The sequence below is a fragment of the Salminus brasiliensis genome, chromosome 11, assembly GCF_030463535.1.
Source record: "Salminus brasiliensis chromosome 11, fSalBra1.hap2, whole genome shotgun sequence".
Taxonomy (NCBI): domain Eukaryota; kingdom Metazoa; phylum Chordata; class Actinopteri; order Characiformes; family Bryconidae; genus Salminus; species Salminus brasiliensis.
In genome coordinates, this window is record NC_132888.1 from 6,067,248 (window position 1) to 6,086,786 (window position 19,539).

The 19,539-nt window shown below is 43.8% G+C and overlaps 1 protein-coding gene across 1 annotated transcript in view; it reads left to right on the forward strand.

Moving 5' to 3' along the window:
- Window positions 1-536: 536 nt before the first annotated feature.
- Window positions 537-19,539, forward strand: part of dchs1a (dachsous cadherin-related 1a) — a 138,921-nt gene continuing 119,918 nt past the window's right edge. Inside the window, exon 1 of the mRNA XM_072691738.1 lies at window positions 537-2,210. Coding sequence (XP_072547839.1) covers window positions 537-2,210 — 1,674 coding nt within the window. The remainder of the gene's footprint in view (window positions 2,211-19,539) is intronic.

Here is a 19,539-nt window from a genome sequence, read left to right on the forward strand (position 1 = left end):
TTGGCCGGCAGCACACGGGCTGTCCTTATTCAATTTGACTGGAAGGTGGGGGCAATAAAAGCTTCTGCTGTCTTTTTCCTGGACTTGTACAGTGGGCTTGTGGTTTCTTGCTTTCTTCTTGGTGAGAGGAATAAGGTGTTGACTTATTAGGTGAGAATAATGTACAGGAATATGTGTGTGAGGGGTGTGTTGTGTTGCACTGTGTGGTTAGGAACCAAGCCCGAGCGACATATGGAGTGTTTCTCAAGTATTGAGACCTGACTTGACTTTCCCAAAGCTTCCATATGAACTTTAGGAAAAGTGCTGGCTAAATATGTTGATATTTAATTATCTATATATCCATGGTCACAATTTGCTTAAATGATGGTCGTATTCTTTTGTGTTCACAGGTTTGGTAAGAAACAGTTAAAATGAAGAAAGTGCAGACGGGAGTGGGAAGGACAGGAATGGACCAATTCCATCGATACAGGACGTGGGACAGGAGGCTACTCGTGCTCCTCTATGTGGTTCTTGAACTCTTTACGGCTCAGTCTTCTATGGTGCCGGGTACACTGGAGCTTCAGCTAGATGAAGAGCAGCCAGCAGGTACTGTTGTTGGTGACATCAGTGCTGGCCTGCCACCAGGAATCACCGCATCTCTTTACTTCATCTCAGACCATGAGGGAACTGGTGTTGGTATGGACCTGGACATTGATGAGAGCACGGGCATCATTAAGACAGCTAAGGTCTTGGACCGGGAAGTGCGGGACCGCTATAATTTCATAGCAGTCACCATGACCGGCGTGACGGTGGAAGTGACCATTTTGGTCAACGACATCAACGATCATGCTCCAACGTTCCCCAAAAAACGGGCCACTTTCAAGATCCCGGAGCAAACGACCATAGGCACCAAGTTTCCTCTTGAGCCGGCCGTGGATGCTGACGAGGACCAGCTGACAACACAAGGATACATCATAACAGACGGGAATGTGGGCCAAGCTTTTCTTCTTGAGACCAGACGGGGCTCAAATCAGGTGCTTTATCTGGACTTGGTAGTCAATGCTGTTTTGGACAGAGAGAAAAGGTCATCCTATACTCTACTCCTGGAAGCTTTTGATGGCGGTTCCCCCAAGAAGACTGGGCAGATGATCCTAGATGTTACTGTGCAGGACATAAATGACAATGCCCCAGTGTTCAATCAAAGCCGTTACCATGCCATGATTTCAGAGAACCTGCAACCAGGTAACAACATCCTGCAGGTCTTTGCTTCTGATGCTGATGAGGGTGACAATGGCCTTGTGCTTTACGAAATCAATCGCAGGCAGAGCGATCCTGACCGCTACTTCGTCATTAACTCCCGCACTGGGGTGATAACGCTCAACAAGCCTTTAGACTACGAGATGAGGAGAGTTCATGAGTTAGTGGTTCAGGCGAGGGACAACGCCACGCATCCTGAGGTCACCAACGCCTTTGTGACCATACACGTGCGGGACTACAATGACAACCAGCCCACCATGACCATCATTTTCCTCAGTGAAGATGGCTCACCGCGCATATCCGAGGGAGCGCAACCTGGCCAGTATGTGGCCCGGATCTCCGTCACAGACCCTGATTATGGTGAATATGCCAATGTCAATGTGTCTTTGGAAGGAGGAGATGGAAAGTTCGCTCTGACGACCAAGGACAACATCATCTACCTCATATGTGTAGACGAGATCCTGGATCGTGAAGAACGGGATCGCTATGAACTGAGGGTCATGGCCACAGATTCTGGTACCCCTCCGCTACGAGCGGAGTCCTCTTTTACCATCCAGGTGACCGATGTCAATGACAACCCACCTTTGTTTGACCAGCAGGAATACACCCAGGTTATCCCAGAGGTAGTCTTTCCGGGGAGTTTTGTGCTGCAGGTCACAGCACGGGACAAAGACCAAGGCCCTAATGGGGACATCCAGTACAGCATCCTGCACAATCTAAAGACCCACTCTAACTGGTTCAGCATTGATGCCGTCACTGGCATCATCACTACCCTCACTCAGCTGGATTATGAGACAGACCCTTCCCCTAGCATGATTGTGATGGCTACAGACAGGGGTAGACCACCTCTGTCCTCCACTGCTGTGGTCAAAGTCCTCCTGCAGGATATTAATGACAATGAACCTATTTTTGGAAGCAAGTTCTACAACGTGTCCCTTAAGGAGAACACTGCAGCAGGAACCTGCTTCATGGAGGTAAGACAACACTGGCTTATTATTGGTCTTTCTTACCGCCAAATCTACAGAAACCAGTAGAGTTTCCCGTCCTGATCGTTATGGCCATTTGATTCAGCTGACCGTCCTCGAAAACGTTGCAAATCTGAACAACTAGTTTAGGAAATTGACTTCAGCACTACGGTGAGCTGTTGGGCACTTGGGAGAGTTTAGAGGGAAGCTCTGTTTGGACTGGAGCTCTTGAGTTATTAGTTACCTGCTGTCCTACGGCTGAAGGGGATTTGCTCTTTATTGGCTGTCCTCATCTTCACCTCACAAAAGGGTTTCCAGGGTAACGGAGTGAGCACGGGGGAGCTTATTTTAAAAGCAGCAGGCTCGGCCATAGAATTGGACACAGTCGGGATCTAACAGCACTTACAGTTTGTCCCAGTCTTGAACTGTTTTGTATGAAGAATGGCTCCTAATTCCACTAAATGGCCTTTTAGTTTGACTGTGTGAAAAAATGTGATTCAGAAAAAAGAAAAAGTATAAGAAAAGTGGGGCCACTTTTGGTGGCTGGCTCCTATTTCGTCTCATTTGGTCCCATTGTGTCGTCCAGTTTGTTGTGTGCCCCTTTCTATTTATCCGATACCCTTTTAGTGTCTCCAGCCACTTCTGCCAATAGAGTAGCTTCAAAGGGAAGATCTGAGCAGTGCTTTTCTTGTATTTAAAACTTGTGAACATTTCATATAGTTTCATATTAATTGGAATCACACTTGTGAAGTCAAGCTGGCGGGAGATGAGACGGGCTCCTCAAAGCTGACAGAGGGCCCAGGCAGACGGGAACTTGGCCCCTGGGTCTCCCTGGAGGGAGGGAGGAGTGTGACTGTGAACGGGTTCTGAACTGACTGACTCCGTTTGGCGCTGGAGAAGGAGAAGAAGCTGTGCCGGGTCATCCCAGAGGTTCTTTAGCGCTGCCTGCTAACCCAAAACATCTTAGAGAAAAGTTGATTGTGATATTACTCTTGACGTGAAGTAGGAGTTGGAAAGATCAGTGTCTTTTCATCACATTTGGACTGTCCCACCGCCTCTGTCTTCTCATAATAACGAATAATAGGAAGTTGCCAGGAGACCTGGCTTTTCAGAGCTATATTTCAGGGCTAGCAGAGGTTCCCTAATAAGTCCCGTCCCAAACAACCATCGCAGTATACTTGCCAAGACCAGGGTCCAAAGCAAGCTGTCTCTTAGGCTCTGCCATGACTGGATGCAGTCGACAGGAGCTGGCATGGAGCTTAAGAGCAGTTGGGAGTAAGATGATGCACAGACTGTGCAAGTTGCTGCCAAATCCACATCCAAGCATCGCAGCAAGGCACTTCGACAGTGCCCCCCCCCTCCTCTCTCCTCAGCGTAGATCTTTGCACAAGAAGTTCCCACCACCTCTTTTTTTTTTTCTCTCCGTACTGACATGAAGCTGCAGTCCAAATGGCATCACAATAGCCGTATTGTGATCACCCATTCAACGTGGAAATGGGCATGATTTCATTTTTCCCCTTCTTACGTCTCTAATGTGATTAGTGTAATGGGTGGCAGTGCCTTAGTTTTACTTGACGTTGGATTTTGTCACTTTAGCTGTCCATTCGAGGCAGCCTAAAGGATGTGGTATAATTAACTGGTTTCATTTTACTGGGAGTGAAAATGTTCTAGTTTTATGAGTAATACCGCAAAGACAAAGCTCCTCTTTATGACGTTACAACAGCATTTCAGCACAATTCACATGCTACAAATTGCACTGCTTCAATAAATTGGCTAATATTGGTTAGTCACCTCCATAAGCAATCATTGCAGTAACAATAATTGCAATCATTGTAATTATGCAATATTTTTGTAATATGCTGGCTTTACAAGCTACACTCTACAAATGTAGATGCTTTAAATGGTGGAATGATGCCATATTTTCAATGATGCCATTGAACATCCACCCAAGGTTCTTCAGACCTTTAAAATGTTCTTTACACTCCCACATAAATAGCAAAAATGCTATTCTTCCATCACATCGCTCAAAGAACCATTTGAAGCCACTTTATTTTTAAGAGTGTAGTCTTTTTTTTGTTGGTAGTGATTTAGTATTCATCTCCAATAGACCACCACCCAGACAGTGCCTGCACAGAAGCTGTATAATTTCAGCCAATGAATGGCTGAGAGAGAAAAAAGGCACATCCACTTCATGAGGTTCAGGAAAATGGCTGAAAGAGCCGTACTGGGTAAATGCTTGAGAAAGGCGTGGACTCAGCTGCTGTTGTTGCCTTGTGCTGGGGCACTTCACCAGCCACCATTCACAGCTCACGCTCTCCGACTGCGGCCTTGGCTGTGTCCAGCATTCGGAGTGAGGAGCATTTTTTTTTTTCACACTGACCAATTGAAGCAGCTGCATAATTGGTACATTTAGTCAAGACTCCCTTTTCTTAATGAATTGAATGAAGAGGGCTGTGAGCGAGATGGAGTGTGGTTGCTCCGCAGGTTTCTGCTACACAATGAGCCAGTAAGGGCCTTTGTCTCATTCAGATTCATTGAGGGCCTTGCACAGTTGCCTGTTAGCATGGGCTTGTTACTGCTACACTTTATTTCTAAAGCCCCTCACATTTGCTTTTTCCTTGAGACACTCTCCATTTGTATTTTGTTGTGTCTTTGGCTTGCAGCGTGTGGTGCCATGTTTGGTTCTAGATACCAGTTCCCTCACAGTAGACTACAGTTGTGCTGGCTGCTTCTTTTCTCTTCGAGGGGAAGAACTGCCCCACTGTGTGCTCAGATGATGGTAGGTCCAATGGAAAAGTGAGAAGGGGTCTCTAGGTGGTTGAAGAGGGAAATGAATGGTGACGAGCCCCTCCCCAAAGATTGGAGGTTACCAGGATTTGAGGGGGCTTCTTCCTCCATCTGGTGGGAACCGTGTGTCTCTCTTGGACTCTTATCTGATCACACTTCATAACTCATTAGAAGAGGGTGAGGACATACCCTCAGCTCAAAGGGTCTTGGACAGGCATGTGATTATTAGAAGCCCCTTTGAAACCTGAGAAGACTGGATGTTTGTAATAGGGCCCAACTGATGTTGCATATAGACTATAGACTGTGGGAGTTTTAATTTAGTCCAAGATATATGGAAACAGTTGTTTTCTATGAGTTTTTATTAATGAATACTTTACTGACAGATATGATTGTCAATTTGTGAACAGTCAGATCTTTATTGTGTACTTTCTTACCCCCTTAAACTCTAGATTAAAGATTCAGTTATTAATCCTAAAGCAAAAACGGTGTGTTTATAGAGCCGTTTAGCTTACCAGATTTTGTGGAGTCCCACAGGGTTCCATTTTAGGGCCTATGAAACTGATGTAAATGATGACTATAAGCATGGGCTTACCTTTAGCTTACATATAATTTTTAAGTATATGTATATTTGTGCTTTAACGTAGGAATTTTGACCAATCTCAGTAAATATGTGGATCCTTACTATCAGCCTTTATTGGCCAAACGAATATCAGTTGGGTCCTAGTTCAGAGTTATTTCCGCGGCATAGCTCTTGGTCAGACAGAGGGGAAACTTCCACGTTTATCAGGTTTCTTTGCAGTCCAGAAGACATTTCCTGTCTCAGTCGTGCCTTGGCAGCCCTGTCCAATGGGGAACTCCAGGTCCTGCACTGTCCTTGAAAAGAGATCACTCATATCACGTTCCATTTATCATCTACAGCCGGTGTTTGCCCCATGGGTTCGACAAGGTACTCGTGGTGCTTTCTTTGCTTTGAGGACGTAATGCATCATTGTGCCTCATTGCCCTTCTTTCCAGTGGGGTATTCTGGTTTGGGACGATTTAGAGCATATTGCTCATTTCACGGCAGCCAATATGTGCTTGCTTGTGGCAGCAGACTGTGAAGTAAGGGTGGGCTGCATTACTATTTCTTGCTCGTCTTTCAAAAGGACAGCAATCATCGTTTGAGAAAGTTAAGAGGAGGGGAATACTAATAAATGATCATGGGAATAATGGTGCTTTAGGGTGAAACTGGAGAAATGGGTCAGAGAAATGGCTTTTATGTAATATATAGAGATGTCAGTACTTTGCTACAGTTCTTGCTCTTTGTGTTGACTGCATCAATTTTCAGAAAAACACTGTGTTGGTACCGTGCCCCAGATGCCATTATATGGCCTCTGGCTGGCTCCTCATTGTGGAGTGTGGTAAATCACAGCTAAAAAACAATGGGTGTCTAGTTTTGCAATGCTGTAATGAACGTCCTGAGATGCTGAATAATTGAATATAGCGTCTCAAAGTAGGATTCCAACTCCAAAACAATGTGCACTTTGGGAAGCCTCTTGTAACTAAAACCTAATTAAATGGGCATTTTTGCAAAGCAAGTAAGTTTTACGATATCCAGCAGATACATTCACTCAGTCTTATACACTCATACTCGTCACAGTCTTAACCAAAAACTCCTCTTCTATTTTTAGAGCATTTTGGTCTAAAATTGTAAAATTCTAGAGCTCTGAAGGATGTGGTGTGAGCAGTCATTAAGCGGTACCAAATAAGAAGTAGCAACTAATAAATATTAGGACTAACAGTAATTAGTAATTAATCGATTTACAGATCTGAAGTAATCTACTTTTTACTCAGGGTTTTGTAAAGGACCTGTGACTGAATAGTCAAGTAGGGACTACCAACCTGCTAAGCAATCTGTATTGAATAAGGTATGTATTGTGTTGTGCTTGATATCGTTTCAAAGTACCAATACCTGATACTTGGTACTTTTTTGGAGAATTGGTATTTTTTGCTACTTGTGTTAAAGTAATTTAGAAAGTATTTCACTTGTACACCACTGTGTTGTGTAAACAAAACTGTACACATGCATTTGTTGACAAGCTCAAGGACCATCAGGACCATCAAAGACAACATTGAAGGGTACGGTAGCACGCCAAGCTACCGAAACCTGATCTAGAGACAATGCGCTGCTAAAACCTGACTATACCATGTAGGAATGCAGGGGGATGCTAACATACAAAGATCAGTTAGCCAACTAAATGAACTTTACTAGCCAAAACTGCTAGACAGCAACTGCTACGAGAGCTCGTTATTACCAGTATGGGTGACCTTAAGATCTAGCTATCAAACACTAGTATGTCGACAACTTTGCTAACACAGCTAAACATCAGAAAAACAGAACAACGCAATGCAAGTGAGCCAGATAATAACTTTGACGGTGTCTTTTTCAGCCTTTTTGCAACCCATATTATGATGTCCTTACTTGGAATATCGAGATTACTTCTTTTTATATAATTGAACACCCATAGTTTCAGGTGTGTGGCGTATGCAGTAAAGCGTAGCAGGGTTTCAGGCCTGGAGTGGCAATAACGGAGACGCCATTCTCCGGGATGAAGCTGATATTTTAAGGTAAAATTTTCATCATAATGTTGCTTTTAAATTCCACACTGAAAGTGGGTGTGGCTTAAACCAGATATAAATGTGCAGTTTTAGAAATGTATTTACTGCATTTACTGCATATTGACAGATTACTAACTAATTCAGGAGTCCTGACCTCCATCACATGGTTTATAAGTCCAATCAGCCAATCAGCAGTCTAGAATGCCAGAATGCTACAGCGCACTACTTCTGTATTGAGATGTGGTGTTAAGGGACCTAGAATTTTTTATACTTTGAAGTAATTCAGTCCAAGACCATAAAAGTATTGAATTTCGATATCCAACCAAGGAAAAGTGATTTGATGAGCGTATTCCAATTGAATTTTCCTTTCCAGGAATCTTTTGCTTACTAGACTTTTCTTATTTGAGCATCTTCACAGCTTCTGCATTCTAGTAACAGCCTTCTGTTTATATTGAAGGCAGCACTAAACCTTTCGGGTCCAAGTCTGTTGCCATGTTGATATTAACAGTAGTAGTATTGGAGGATCTCAGTAGGCTTTCATATAGACTCCACGCCAGGTCAGGAGTAGAGTGGAAGTCTGTATGCCTCATTAGGCAGCAAACACACTACCATATGGCTGTTTTTTTGGGGAGGGGTTTTCTTGGTCAGATGTCCTTTCCTTTTGTTCCATATTTGCATCAGATGCTGTTTTTCTCCCTACAGTCCAAAAAAGGCATTCTCCTCATATCCAATGACTTGGTCACACTGCTTTAGCGTAGACAAAAGGCAGTCATTGCTCAGTCAAATTTGATGCCAAGCGATGCTTCACAGTGGCAAACGTCTGCATTCTTAGTAGTTTCCTCAGCGGCCTCAAAGAAGTGGAGCTTGGAAGCGTTTATGATGAATTCTTCTGGAATAGGAAGTGGGGAGTAGAAAGTCGTGCCCAGACAGCTGAACACTGGCCCTTTTGCTTCTGGATGAAATAAATTACAAGGTTCTACCTGACAAAGCTGTAGCTTTGAGAAAATTGCTTTCAAAAGTTCCACAGGACTCTTTAGGGAGAAACGTTTTCATTTTTAGATTTCTCTCTTCTAAAAAGTAAGATATCAGAACCACAAAGGACAGATTGCTTATTATATCTAGATCAGCTCTTAAAAATAATGGTGCTACAAAGAGTTTTTGAGTGATGCTGTTGAAGAAAAACTTTTGGTCCTGTAAAGAATTTAAAGCAGTTTTGTGAAAGAGATGTATGGCTGTGAAAAACCATTACATCAAGTGAAGGTTCTTTAAACCTTTAAAGGGTTTTTCACCCTCATGTCCCTGAAAATCCAGCTCAGAATTAGTTTCAGATGGTCCAAGCTGGTCTGTGATGGTCAAGGGGGTTGAAAAGCTTGTCATGTAGCTGAAAACATACCCTATTCTGGTGACCAGCATAGTGTGTGTTGCATTTGGTTTCTGGCATGCTTGGTCATGTCCAGCCTGATGATGCTTGTCATGCTGGTCGATCATCGTTGTCATGCTGTTGACCAACTTGGGTTGCTGGTCATGCTGGTCGATTAGCTTGGTCATGCTGGTGGATCAACTTGGTCATGCAGGTCATGATGCTCATGCTGTTCGACCAACATGGGTTGGTCATGCTGGTCGATTAGCTTGGTCGTGCTGGTTGGTTGATGAGCTTAGTCATGCTGGTCGACCAGCTTGAGTTGCTGGTCGATTAACTTGGGTTGCTGGTTATGCTGGTTGATCAACTTGGTCATGCTGGTCAACCAACATGGGTTGCTGGTCATGTTGGTTGGTTAGCTTGGTCATGCTGGTCGACCAGCTTGAGTTGCTGGTCAATTAACTTGGGTTGCTGGTCATGCTGGTTGATCAACTTGGTCGTGCTGGTCATGCCGGTCAACCAACATGGGTTGCTGGTCATGTTGGTCGATTAGCTTGGTCATGTTTGTCAACTTGGTCGTGCTGGTCATGCCGGTCAACCAGCTTGGGTTGCTGGTCCATTAACTTGGGTTGCGGCTCATGCTGGTCGATTAGCATGTTGGTCAACCAGCTTGGTTTTCTGGTCATGCCGGTTGACCAGCTTGGTCAGGCTGACCATGCTTGCAGACCAGCTAAACCATCAAACTCAAACCTGCTTACCTGCTTTATGAAACCAAAGGTGGTTCCTCTGGCATCACTTACAGAACCCTTTGTAGCACTTACATTTTTTTGGGAGTGACTTTGACCAAAATATGAGCTAGAACCTCATAATGGTACCATTGCAAAACATCCTTTACAAGACAAAATTACAAATAGCCCATGTCAGTAAACCCAAGTAGAAAGTTCAGAGCGTGTCATTTAAAATGAAATGATTATGGGTGACCCCATGAATATTTAGAGGAATCAAGTGGCTCCACAGAGTCTTCATTTTTGAAACCGATGCCCAGTTAATATTAAGTAGAGTTTTCTGAAATAGCTAAAATTACTAGTTTAAGATGGGCATTTTTTTAAACAAACCATGTAATCAAGGAGACCACCAGCACTTACCCGTGATCAACCGAAAGCGTGTAGCTGCAGCAGTGGCACACTGCTGTCTTCTCCCCATAGGAGTCTTATTGCTCGAGGCAAGCCTGTTTTTAGTTCCTTTCTATGTTTCTTTTTCCTCCCTCTAACTGCCGTGCCCCCGCTTACCCCTGGCTCTGTGGTTTAGCGTGGTATTTACATGGAGCAGCTAAATTGCAGGAAACGAGATGTGCTGCTTAATGTGTTAGCAAATGTAATACTTCCTCACGGCACTTATAGCGAGGCTGAGCGATGGCATTGAAGTTAGAGTAAACATGGACGCACATCTGGACAGTTGTGGGTGTCCAGGTCTGAGGTGCTCCGCTTTTCTTTCTTTCCTTTTTTCTTTTTTTTTTTTTTCCGAGACGTCCATCAGTTTCTTAATCGTAAGCTTCTGTCCAGCTCCGGCGAGAGGAAAATGCTTGATTTATGGAGGTGCGAGTGAAGGTGCTAGCCATGGTGTTGCTCATTAATGACACATTTAGGGCGTGCTGGTCTAGTCAGACAATAGCATGGAAAGAGGGAGAAGAAAGACTTATGCACACTCAGTGGTTTTGATGCAGGACCAATCATCGGGTCCCATTAGCATGCCGGCTTCTTTTACATTTGGAGTGGTTAGCACGTCAAATAACTTGGCTGAAGACAAAAATATTCCACTGGGTGGAAAGCGGGTTGTTCGTTTTTTGGGCGGTTTAAATCCTTTAAGGGTTCATATTATAAAACACTGAGTGTGACTGTACAGGTGACTACATTTTAAATAAAGCAATGAACTGCTCAGTTTTAGTATTATATCTAACCTCTCTATTTGCTATCTACTTTATTACATAATATAATGTTGACCAAACCTAATTTGAAAGCTGACTGTTATTGAAAATAATGATTCCAAACTTTTGAACGCTGAGTCCAGTGTTTGGTAATTGTGTCTAGCTCTGTGAGAAACAATAAGGGTAGTCTTGCATGCAAGCCCTAACTAGTTTTCAGTATCCTACTTTTTTCCAAACATTTGAACAGTGACTCCAGACTTCTCAACTATGATTCCCGTCTTTACTGCTGGGATTCCTGTGAACATGTGCATATTACTATCAACAGTGACTTCACACTTTTGAATGGTGACTCCAGACATGCAAATCCAAAACTCCATTCCAAATCTTTGAATGTTGCTTTCTAATTTCTGAACTGTGATTCATTCAAAATGTTTCAACTATAATTTCACATTTTTGAACTGTGACACTTAACTTTTCAACTATAATTCCAAACCTTGAAATATTGTTTCCAAATGTTGGAACATACATTTGCCCTGTGATTCCAAACTCTTGCACTCTGAATCTCTCAAAATAATCAACTATAATTGTAAATTTTGGAATTGTGATTCCAAACAGTCCAAACTTTTTAATTGCGATGACAAACATTTGTTTGGTGACTGCAAACTTGCAAACTATGATTTCAAGCATTTAAACTAGGCATCCAAATATTGGCTCGGTGATTCCAAACTTTGAATGTTGCTTTCACTCTTCAACTCTTGCACTCTGACTTTCTCAAAAATATCAGCTATGATTCCAAATATTGAAATTGTGATTCCAAACATTCCAAACATTTGTTTGGCGACTGCAAACGTTTGAACTATAACTATATAACTATAATTCTAACTCAAATTATTCAGCTATGATTCCAAACATTTGAGTTGTTATTCCAAACCTTGAAACTATAATTCTAAACACTGGATCAGTGATTCCAAACTTTTGAACTGTGATTCCAAACCCTGGATCAGTGATTCCAAACCCTGGATCAGTGATTCCAAACCCTGGATCAGTAATTCCAAACACTGGATCAGTGATTCCAAACTTTTGAACTGTGATTCCAAACCCTGGATCAGTGATTCCAAACTTTTGAACTGTGATTCCAAACTTTTGAACTGTGATTCCAAACACTGGATCAGTGATTCCAAACACTGGATCAGTGATTCCATACCTTTGAACTGTGATTCCAAACCCTGGATCAGTGATTCCATACCTTTGAACTATGATTCCAAACCCTGCATCAGTGATTCCAAACCCTGGATCAGTGATTCCAAACCCTGGATCAGTGATTCCAAACCCTGGATCAGTGATTCCATACCTTTGAACTATGATTCCAAACACTGGATCAGTGATTCCAAACTTTTGAACTGTGATTCCAAACCCTGGATCAGTGATTCCAAACCCTGGATCAGTGATTCCAAACTTTTGAACTGTGATTCCAAAACATTTAAACTATGATTTCAAACGCTGGAACGATAATTTCCAAATTTTGCACAGTAGAGTATGCATGACTCCGCTCCAGCTCACATCTGGATAGCTGAGGATGGCCCAGGGGAGCGCTGATTTTCTTCAGAGGCTGTGGTCCACTTGCCAGATTGTCCGGTGCAGATGAGTGACTCTGTGCCAAGCTTGTGAGGAAGGGTATCGGCGTGGTGAGAGACGAGAGGGAAACAGGGAAGGAAAAGACAAGCGTCTGCCTCCAGAGAGAGGTCAGCTGGAGCTGGGCCTCCGCCGTGCAGCTGGAGCCGGCCAAAGAAGAGTCCCTGTGCTCTTCGCTCTGTTCGCCGTCTGTGTGGCATCTCTGTATTCCCTCGCTGATTCGCTGCGCTGCCTTTTCCTTCCCCTCGTCTCCCAAACACTCCTGCCACTTTATCTCCTAAGCCTGGCTTCTTCTGTCCTCTATCAGTCTGTCCCTTTGTCCCTTTGAGCAGGTCGCTGTCTGGGTTACATGTCCATAGAGACGAGGCAGGTTAGAGAACACACAAACACAAGGACAAAAAATACACTGTATGTCCAAAAGTTTGTAGACACCTGCTCATCCAGCGTTTCTTTTGATGATTGTATGTGTTGGTAGATCAGAAAAACACTCTAGAGGAGATGGAGCTACCATTCTAGATAATAGATGAAGCTCCATCACTCCAAAAATGTAAAATGTAGTTCCATTGCTATGGAGATTTGATTGCATTCAGCCATATATAACCATTAGTCAGATACTTTGGCATTAGGGCATGGGGACACCTTTCTATCAACATCAAGGGAATTAACAGGGAGCTTGTTTCCACCTACTGCAGTAACAGCCTCCACTTTTCTGGGCAGGCTTTACACTAGATATTGGAACATTGCTGAGAGGATTTGATTGCATAATTGCGTTCTGCCACAGGAGCACATGAGTGAGGTTCAGAAAAGCCACTCCAGCTCATCCTAAATATACAGGATGGAGCTCCATCACTCCAGAGAATGCAGTTCCACCACCCCAATGCTAAACCAGTCCAAGTGTGTGTGGTGTGCTGAGGCCCTGAAGGAACATAGTTTCTTCTATTTTATACGGTTGTGTAAAACTGGGGACAATAAAGTTCTTGGTGATGTTGATCTTGAAATGATTGGTACAGTCTAGCTTTGCCTCAAGCTACTGTCTGCAAAAGCCAGTCGATTTGTAATTTACACACTGCTCTCAGGGGGGAAGCGGAGTTATTAAACTGTCAGGATTCAGTCAGATTTCAGTAGTGAAAGTCCAGTGATGTCTGCATTTAGATGGAAAATAAAGGTATTTAATAAAGCCGAAGGGCACTGGGCTAGGGTATCGAAAATTGACGTATTCAGCTTTACATGTAATTAGGTATTCATAATAGCGTTCATAAATGTCTGTTCTGCTGTCATTCTTAATTTTTATTATCAGATTTTCCCCTTTTTTCTCTCAATTTGGTGCTGCCAATTAACCCACCCCTTGGTAACTCCCCCTAGCACTAGCAACACACCAGGAGGGAAGGGACTTACCGCATCCCTCCTCTGATAAATGTGAGGTCAGCCACCACTTCTTTTCGAACTCTGATACGGTCACTGATACAGCCGATACCCTCAGTCCCCAGCCCACCGCACCAGCTAACATCACTTAAGAGTGATGAGGGAAGAGGGCACCATCCACCCACTTGGAAAGAGCATGACTAATTGCACTCTCCTGGACTCTGGCTGCTGATTGCAAAGCAGCATGGCTCAGGACTGAAACTCGCCACCCCTGGGCCGTAGTGGTAGTGCATTGGACTGCTGAACCATTTGGAGCCCCTACTGTTGCTGTTAAAGGCTCAGACAAAGGCAGATTTGTTCGTTCTGCCTCTGTTGTCTTCTTTGTGCCGTGGTTTTGTGGAAAGACCATTTTCCATAATTGTCTTTGTCTTGTTGCATATATTCTGGCCTAAGCGTCTTAACCACAGAGCATAACCATCTCCACATCCAGAGCTTTTTAAAGAATCCGTCCTGTGTGTTCGCCAGAGGGCTCAGCTCCTTGATTACACTCTGCCAGTCGCAGTAATGAGGGAATAAGGACGCTGTGCAGCGCAGACAGTTTTGGGAAACCGACATGAGGCATTTATCCACGGGCTGTGCAACGACAGGCCCCCTTAGAGTGGAGGTGGATCGCTAATTGCTTGCATTATGGTAGCTGGAATTAGTGCAGTGTAATTGGCTTACAGTTACATTTATGGCATTTAGCTGACGCTCTTGTCCAGAGCAACTTTCAAGGTTACTCTGATTACAGCGGTTGGCCAGTGTAGTGTTAGGAGTCTTGCCTAAGCACTTCTATTGGTGTAGCACAGCAATAAGAGTCACCCAGACCGGGAATCGAACCCCATTATTCCACGTGGTGTGGTAGCTCACTGGCAGGTAGTGGTGTTATCTGTTGCACCACACCAACCACACTTGGTGACTTGGGTTTCATGTCAAATTTAGGAGCATATTATGGACTTTAAACAACTTAAGTGTGTTGATGCTTCCCTGGGTCAAAACAAACTGTGCTAAACCTGCAAATCGCAGGGGCTGTTAATGATGTTTAGGCAAAGGCAGACGTGTGTGTGTATGCAGCAGAATGCACAGAGGAGGCTCCTGAGGAGGAGAAAGGTATACAACGGAGAACAAATCTTTGGAGAGAGTGATTGAACTCCGTGGTTGTTCAGCTTTTCCTTTGGGAACGTGAACATCCTGTAGTCCTTCAGTCTCTCCCTCGCTATTGCTCTGCCTCATATCTTCCTCCTGCTGAAGCTCTGTTTGTCTCAATAGCTTGCTCTCACAGCAGTATGCTAATACGTTCTACTGAATCTGTCCTATCTGACAGATAAAAAAAACAAAAAACGGAAATGCCGACTCAAGTGGAAACTCGACTCCAAAGACGTTTTGCTAGCATTGCACACATTGTTGAGAAGATCCCTCAATTGCCAATGCCAATCACAATGCCAAAATCAGCCATCACCTTAGGCATGTTCACTTTTCTGCAGTTTAAGAAGATCTAATATCTGAACGGTAGCGCCGGGGTTTCTCACAGTCTTGGGTGTGTTTTTTATGGAAGAGCGCGTCCATACAGAACACATGTAGGCCTGTAGTTGTGTTGTAAATCACGGCAAAAATTCCTCTTGTGGGGCTCTTCATTAGAACTTCATAAATACGTTATGTGTGACTCTGAGAAGATGTGCTGTCATAGCTGCTAGATTCGGCTCCAGATCAGCTCAAACGCACCTGCGGGACTCAAATCATCACCTGCAGGAATGCAGGATTGGGCTGGATTTATGATGGACAGGAACCTCCTCCCAGGGCTGGTGAGTAATTCACGTCAAGGAAAAAGATCGGAGTCGCTTAGCGATCGTCCAGGTTCCCTCCAAAGCAATGATCCATCACACCTCCCTCACAGCTCATAAATACGAAGGACATTAAGCTGTCCACCCCGAGGAAGCAGGGAAGGACCTTTTTGGACCTTCTTGCTGGTCAGAACATGGTCGGAAACCTCAGTGACCTTCCGCTCCTGTGCTTTTATAAGCGGCTTTCTGTCTTCCCCCTTTCAGAAGATCAGCCTCGGCGGACCTATCAGGAATACTATAAGATGGATTGCCCGGAAAAGCGCTCGGCGACGACGCCTCCGTCCTCCTCGATGACTTTTCTGTTAAAGGGAGCTTGAGACGAGGATGATCGAGATACAAGAGCATGGGGAGATCGAACACGATTCACAGAAACAGGCACAGCAGCAGTGCTGGTGAGGAACAGGGTTCAGACACATGTTTCCGCCTCGAGTCGGAGTGGAGTCAGAGACAGCTGTTTTTTTGATGATTGAGTGTTAGTGTGTGGATGTAAAGTTTTCTAATGTGTTCTCATCAGGTTGCCGCCATGTAAGTACAAAAGCCAAGTCCCTGCTGCGCATCTGTCATCTGCGGTACCATCCACACTCCAAACTGGGCCTTGTACAGAACCCCTGAGAGCTGCGTCAAGCTCAAAATTACTCTCCTTTTAAACTACCCCATTCTGTGCCACCTCAGCTTTCTGTCTGAGCCCAGCTAAATCCACCTTTCAAACACCACCCAGCTGAGCTTTGTCATGCAGTGCAAGGATTTGTAGACGTTCATAATGAGGGTGGGGGGAGGAGAGGTATCATTTCTGAATTTTGAGATAGGGTTTACAGTGTACCGGCAGTGGCACATTTTAAAATGCTATTGAAAAGTGAATACAGTGAGTTTTTTTATTTATTATCCGGCATTTCACATACTGTGCTGCACTACAACTCAACTCCAGTAAAGCGTGAACAGTTCTGTGTTTCGTTGCTTCCTTATTATCAAGATTCAAACTGGAAGTCCTGCTACCACCAGCAAAAAGTTTTTTCAATAAGCTTAAATGAGATCTGTGAGTACGTACCAACAGTGCTCTAAGGAAAGACAACCGTTGAACTGGTGACAGGGTCATGAGCATTTTACATTTACATTTATGGCATTTAGCTGACGCTCTTATCCAGAGCGACTTACATGGTTACTGGTATTACAGAGGCCAGTGTAGTGTGTATTGGTGTAGCACAGCATAGTCACCCAGACTGGGAATCGAACCCCAGTCTCCCACGTGGTGTGGTAGCTCACTGGCAGGTAGTGGTGTTATCTGTTGCGCCACATCAACCACGTGCGCCCATAGCTCCATGGACATCCAACCTCATTAACAGGGCTTAGAAGTTCTGTAAGGAATCTAAGGCTCCTTAAAGACCTTTGCATGAATAATGTCCATAGATTATTTTTTTCATAGGCCTAAATAAGGTCTCCGAGTGTGAACGACCTTATTCGGAGCCCCCCACAGTATGTAAGAAGAATCTATGTGTCTGTCTGTCTGTCTATCTGTCTCTCTGTCTGTCTGTCTGTCTATCTCTCTGTCTCTGTCTGTCTGTCTATCTGTCTGCCTGTATATCTTTCTATCTATCTATCTATCTATCTATTTGTCTGTCTGTCTGCCTGTGTCTGTCTGTCTATCTATCTATCTATTTGCCTGTATATCTATCTGTCTGTCTGTCTGTCTATCTATCTGTTTGTATGTCTGTCTGTCTGTTTATCTATCTATCTATCTACTTGTGTTTGGTAATTGTCTGACTACAAACAACAATAATAAACTCTAACTGGTCTACAGTGTAGTCTGAATGAGCTCTAGACCTGGTGTTTTATCTAATAACAAGATGTGTTTATCTTTTACAGAGCTTTTTAAACATAGAGACCCAGCCTTGCTGTTTAAACACACTGATAACTTTCACTTTCTCCTTTTTCATGTGTAACTGTTCACTTCCCTGGAAGCAGATTTAAATCAGTTAAAAAAGAAAAAAAAAGCTGAGCTGACTGGTGTTTTGCCAGCAAGATGGACATATATAACACTCTGTGCACATCAGAGCTGACAAAGCCTCAGCCACCCCCCAGGATAAGAACCACTGCTTTAGGAAACCAAACATGGTTCTTATGTGTGTGAAAAACCTCTTTAAAGTTTAAGGAAACTCCACATAGTGTAAAGGGGCCAGAGACGACCTGAAATTGGTATGGAACCCTTATAATTATATATGAAGGTGCTCCAAATCCTTGAAATGTTCTTCACATCACAGATCTTTAATCAAAAGTGGTTCTTCCCTGGCTTTGGCTTAGGACAAGGAAACCCTATGTGGCACCTTTACCTAAAACACAGTAGTGTTCCTGTTGTAAGAAAACCTTGTATGATAAAAATAATGAACTCACAACATGATCAGCATCCAAAGTGATTTGGAGCATTTCTGTTGGTCCAGTGTGGAAAAGGCAGCGGTGATGCCAGTGGTACCATGGTATCATACTGTGATATTGACTCTCCATACATATCCAGCACCTGAAAAGCTTCCCTGTATAATTCTAGTGAATAAAGAAAGTGCGTTTTGAATGCACTGTCAAAAAGCTTCCTGTTCAGCGCCGAGGCGAAAAGCACATGGTCCTGAGTTCATCCATCAGCTCTCCTGCTGATTGGCTGAAAGCGGATATAATGACTAGTGCACGGAGTTCTGTTTGAAGTCTAAGTCCAATGCAAATGAACATACTTTATCAAAGACTTAAGTTCCTCTCAGAGAAGCCCTGCTGACAGTTTGGCAGTGTCTTCAACAAGCATTGCTCAGCACGCCAGCCTCCGTAGAACTTGGTCTCCTTCATATGACTTTGACTTTGATCACGTCATGTCAGGGTGTCTGTTGTAATGTCACAGGTTTTGGGACAGGAATCAGCAACGATTATGCATAAGCTTGACAAGGCTTCCGTCCCTTATGTGGAACTTATGTGAATGAACTGGAGCAGATGTTGATGGTGCTGAACTTTAAAAGCATCTCTGCAGGAGGCTGTAAGACTGCCAGGAATGCTGGGTTTGTATGGTGTAGCAATGAGTAATGAGCTATTTTACTTTTTACAATTTAAAGGACTCTACTAATGTACACCCATATGTTATGACCCTGTGTGGCCTCTGCTGGTTGTTAGTGGGATAGGTATGACCAGCAGGTGGGAGGTGTAGTGATTAGGGGATGCACCTGGGGTGGATGGGGACATGTCTATTTATAAGGCACTTGAGAAAAAGTGGTTCACTTGTATGCCTGGATCCTGGATAGACTCCAGGAGACATATGAGACCTTAGCTCTCAGGGTGTAGCTTGGATTGTTGGAATATTGACCATCTAACCATCTTAAATTTGAATCTTTATCTCTCTAGGAGAAGCTATGTTTCTCTCCCTGGTCTCGATTCTAGAGCCTGAAGACTCTAGATGACCTTGGATCAGGAGTGGTAATCCTTATTTTTATATGCCATAGCATTAAAACCACAAGTGAAGTTACAATGTTAACTGTTAGAGAAACAAACTGCGATGGCTAGACGACCGGGTCAGAACATCTCCAAAACATCAGGCAGGTCTTCCCGTTCCCAGTTCCCAGTATGTTCCCGGTATGCAATGGTCAGCACCTACCAAAAGTGCTCCAAAGGAAATGACAACCGGTGAAACTGCTACAGCTATCTTCCATGGATTTTGAGGGATGGTGGGTTGAGCCGAGACATACTTGAAGCTGGAATGGCTCTTGGTACGGATCGGCTTTGACCTTGTTACCTCAGAGCAGTGCAGGGCTTTTGGAGGCTTTAGTGCAG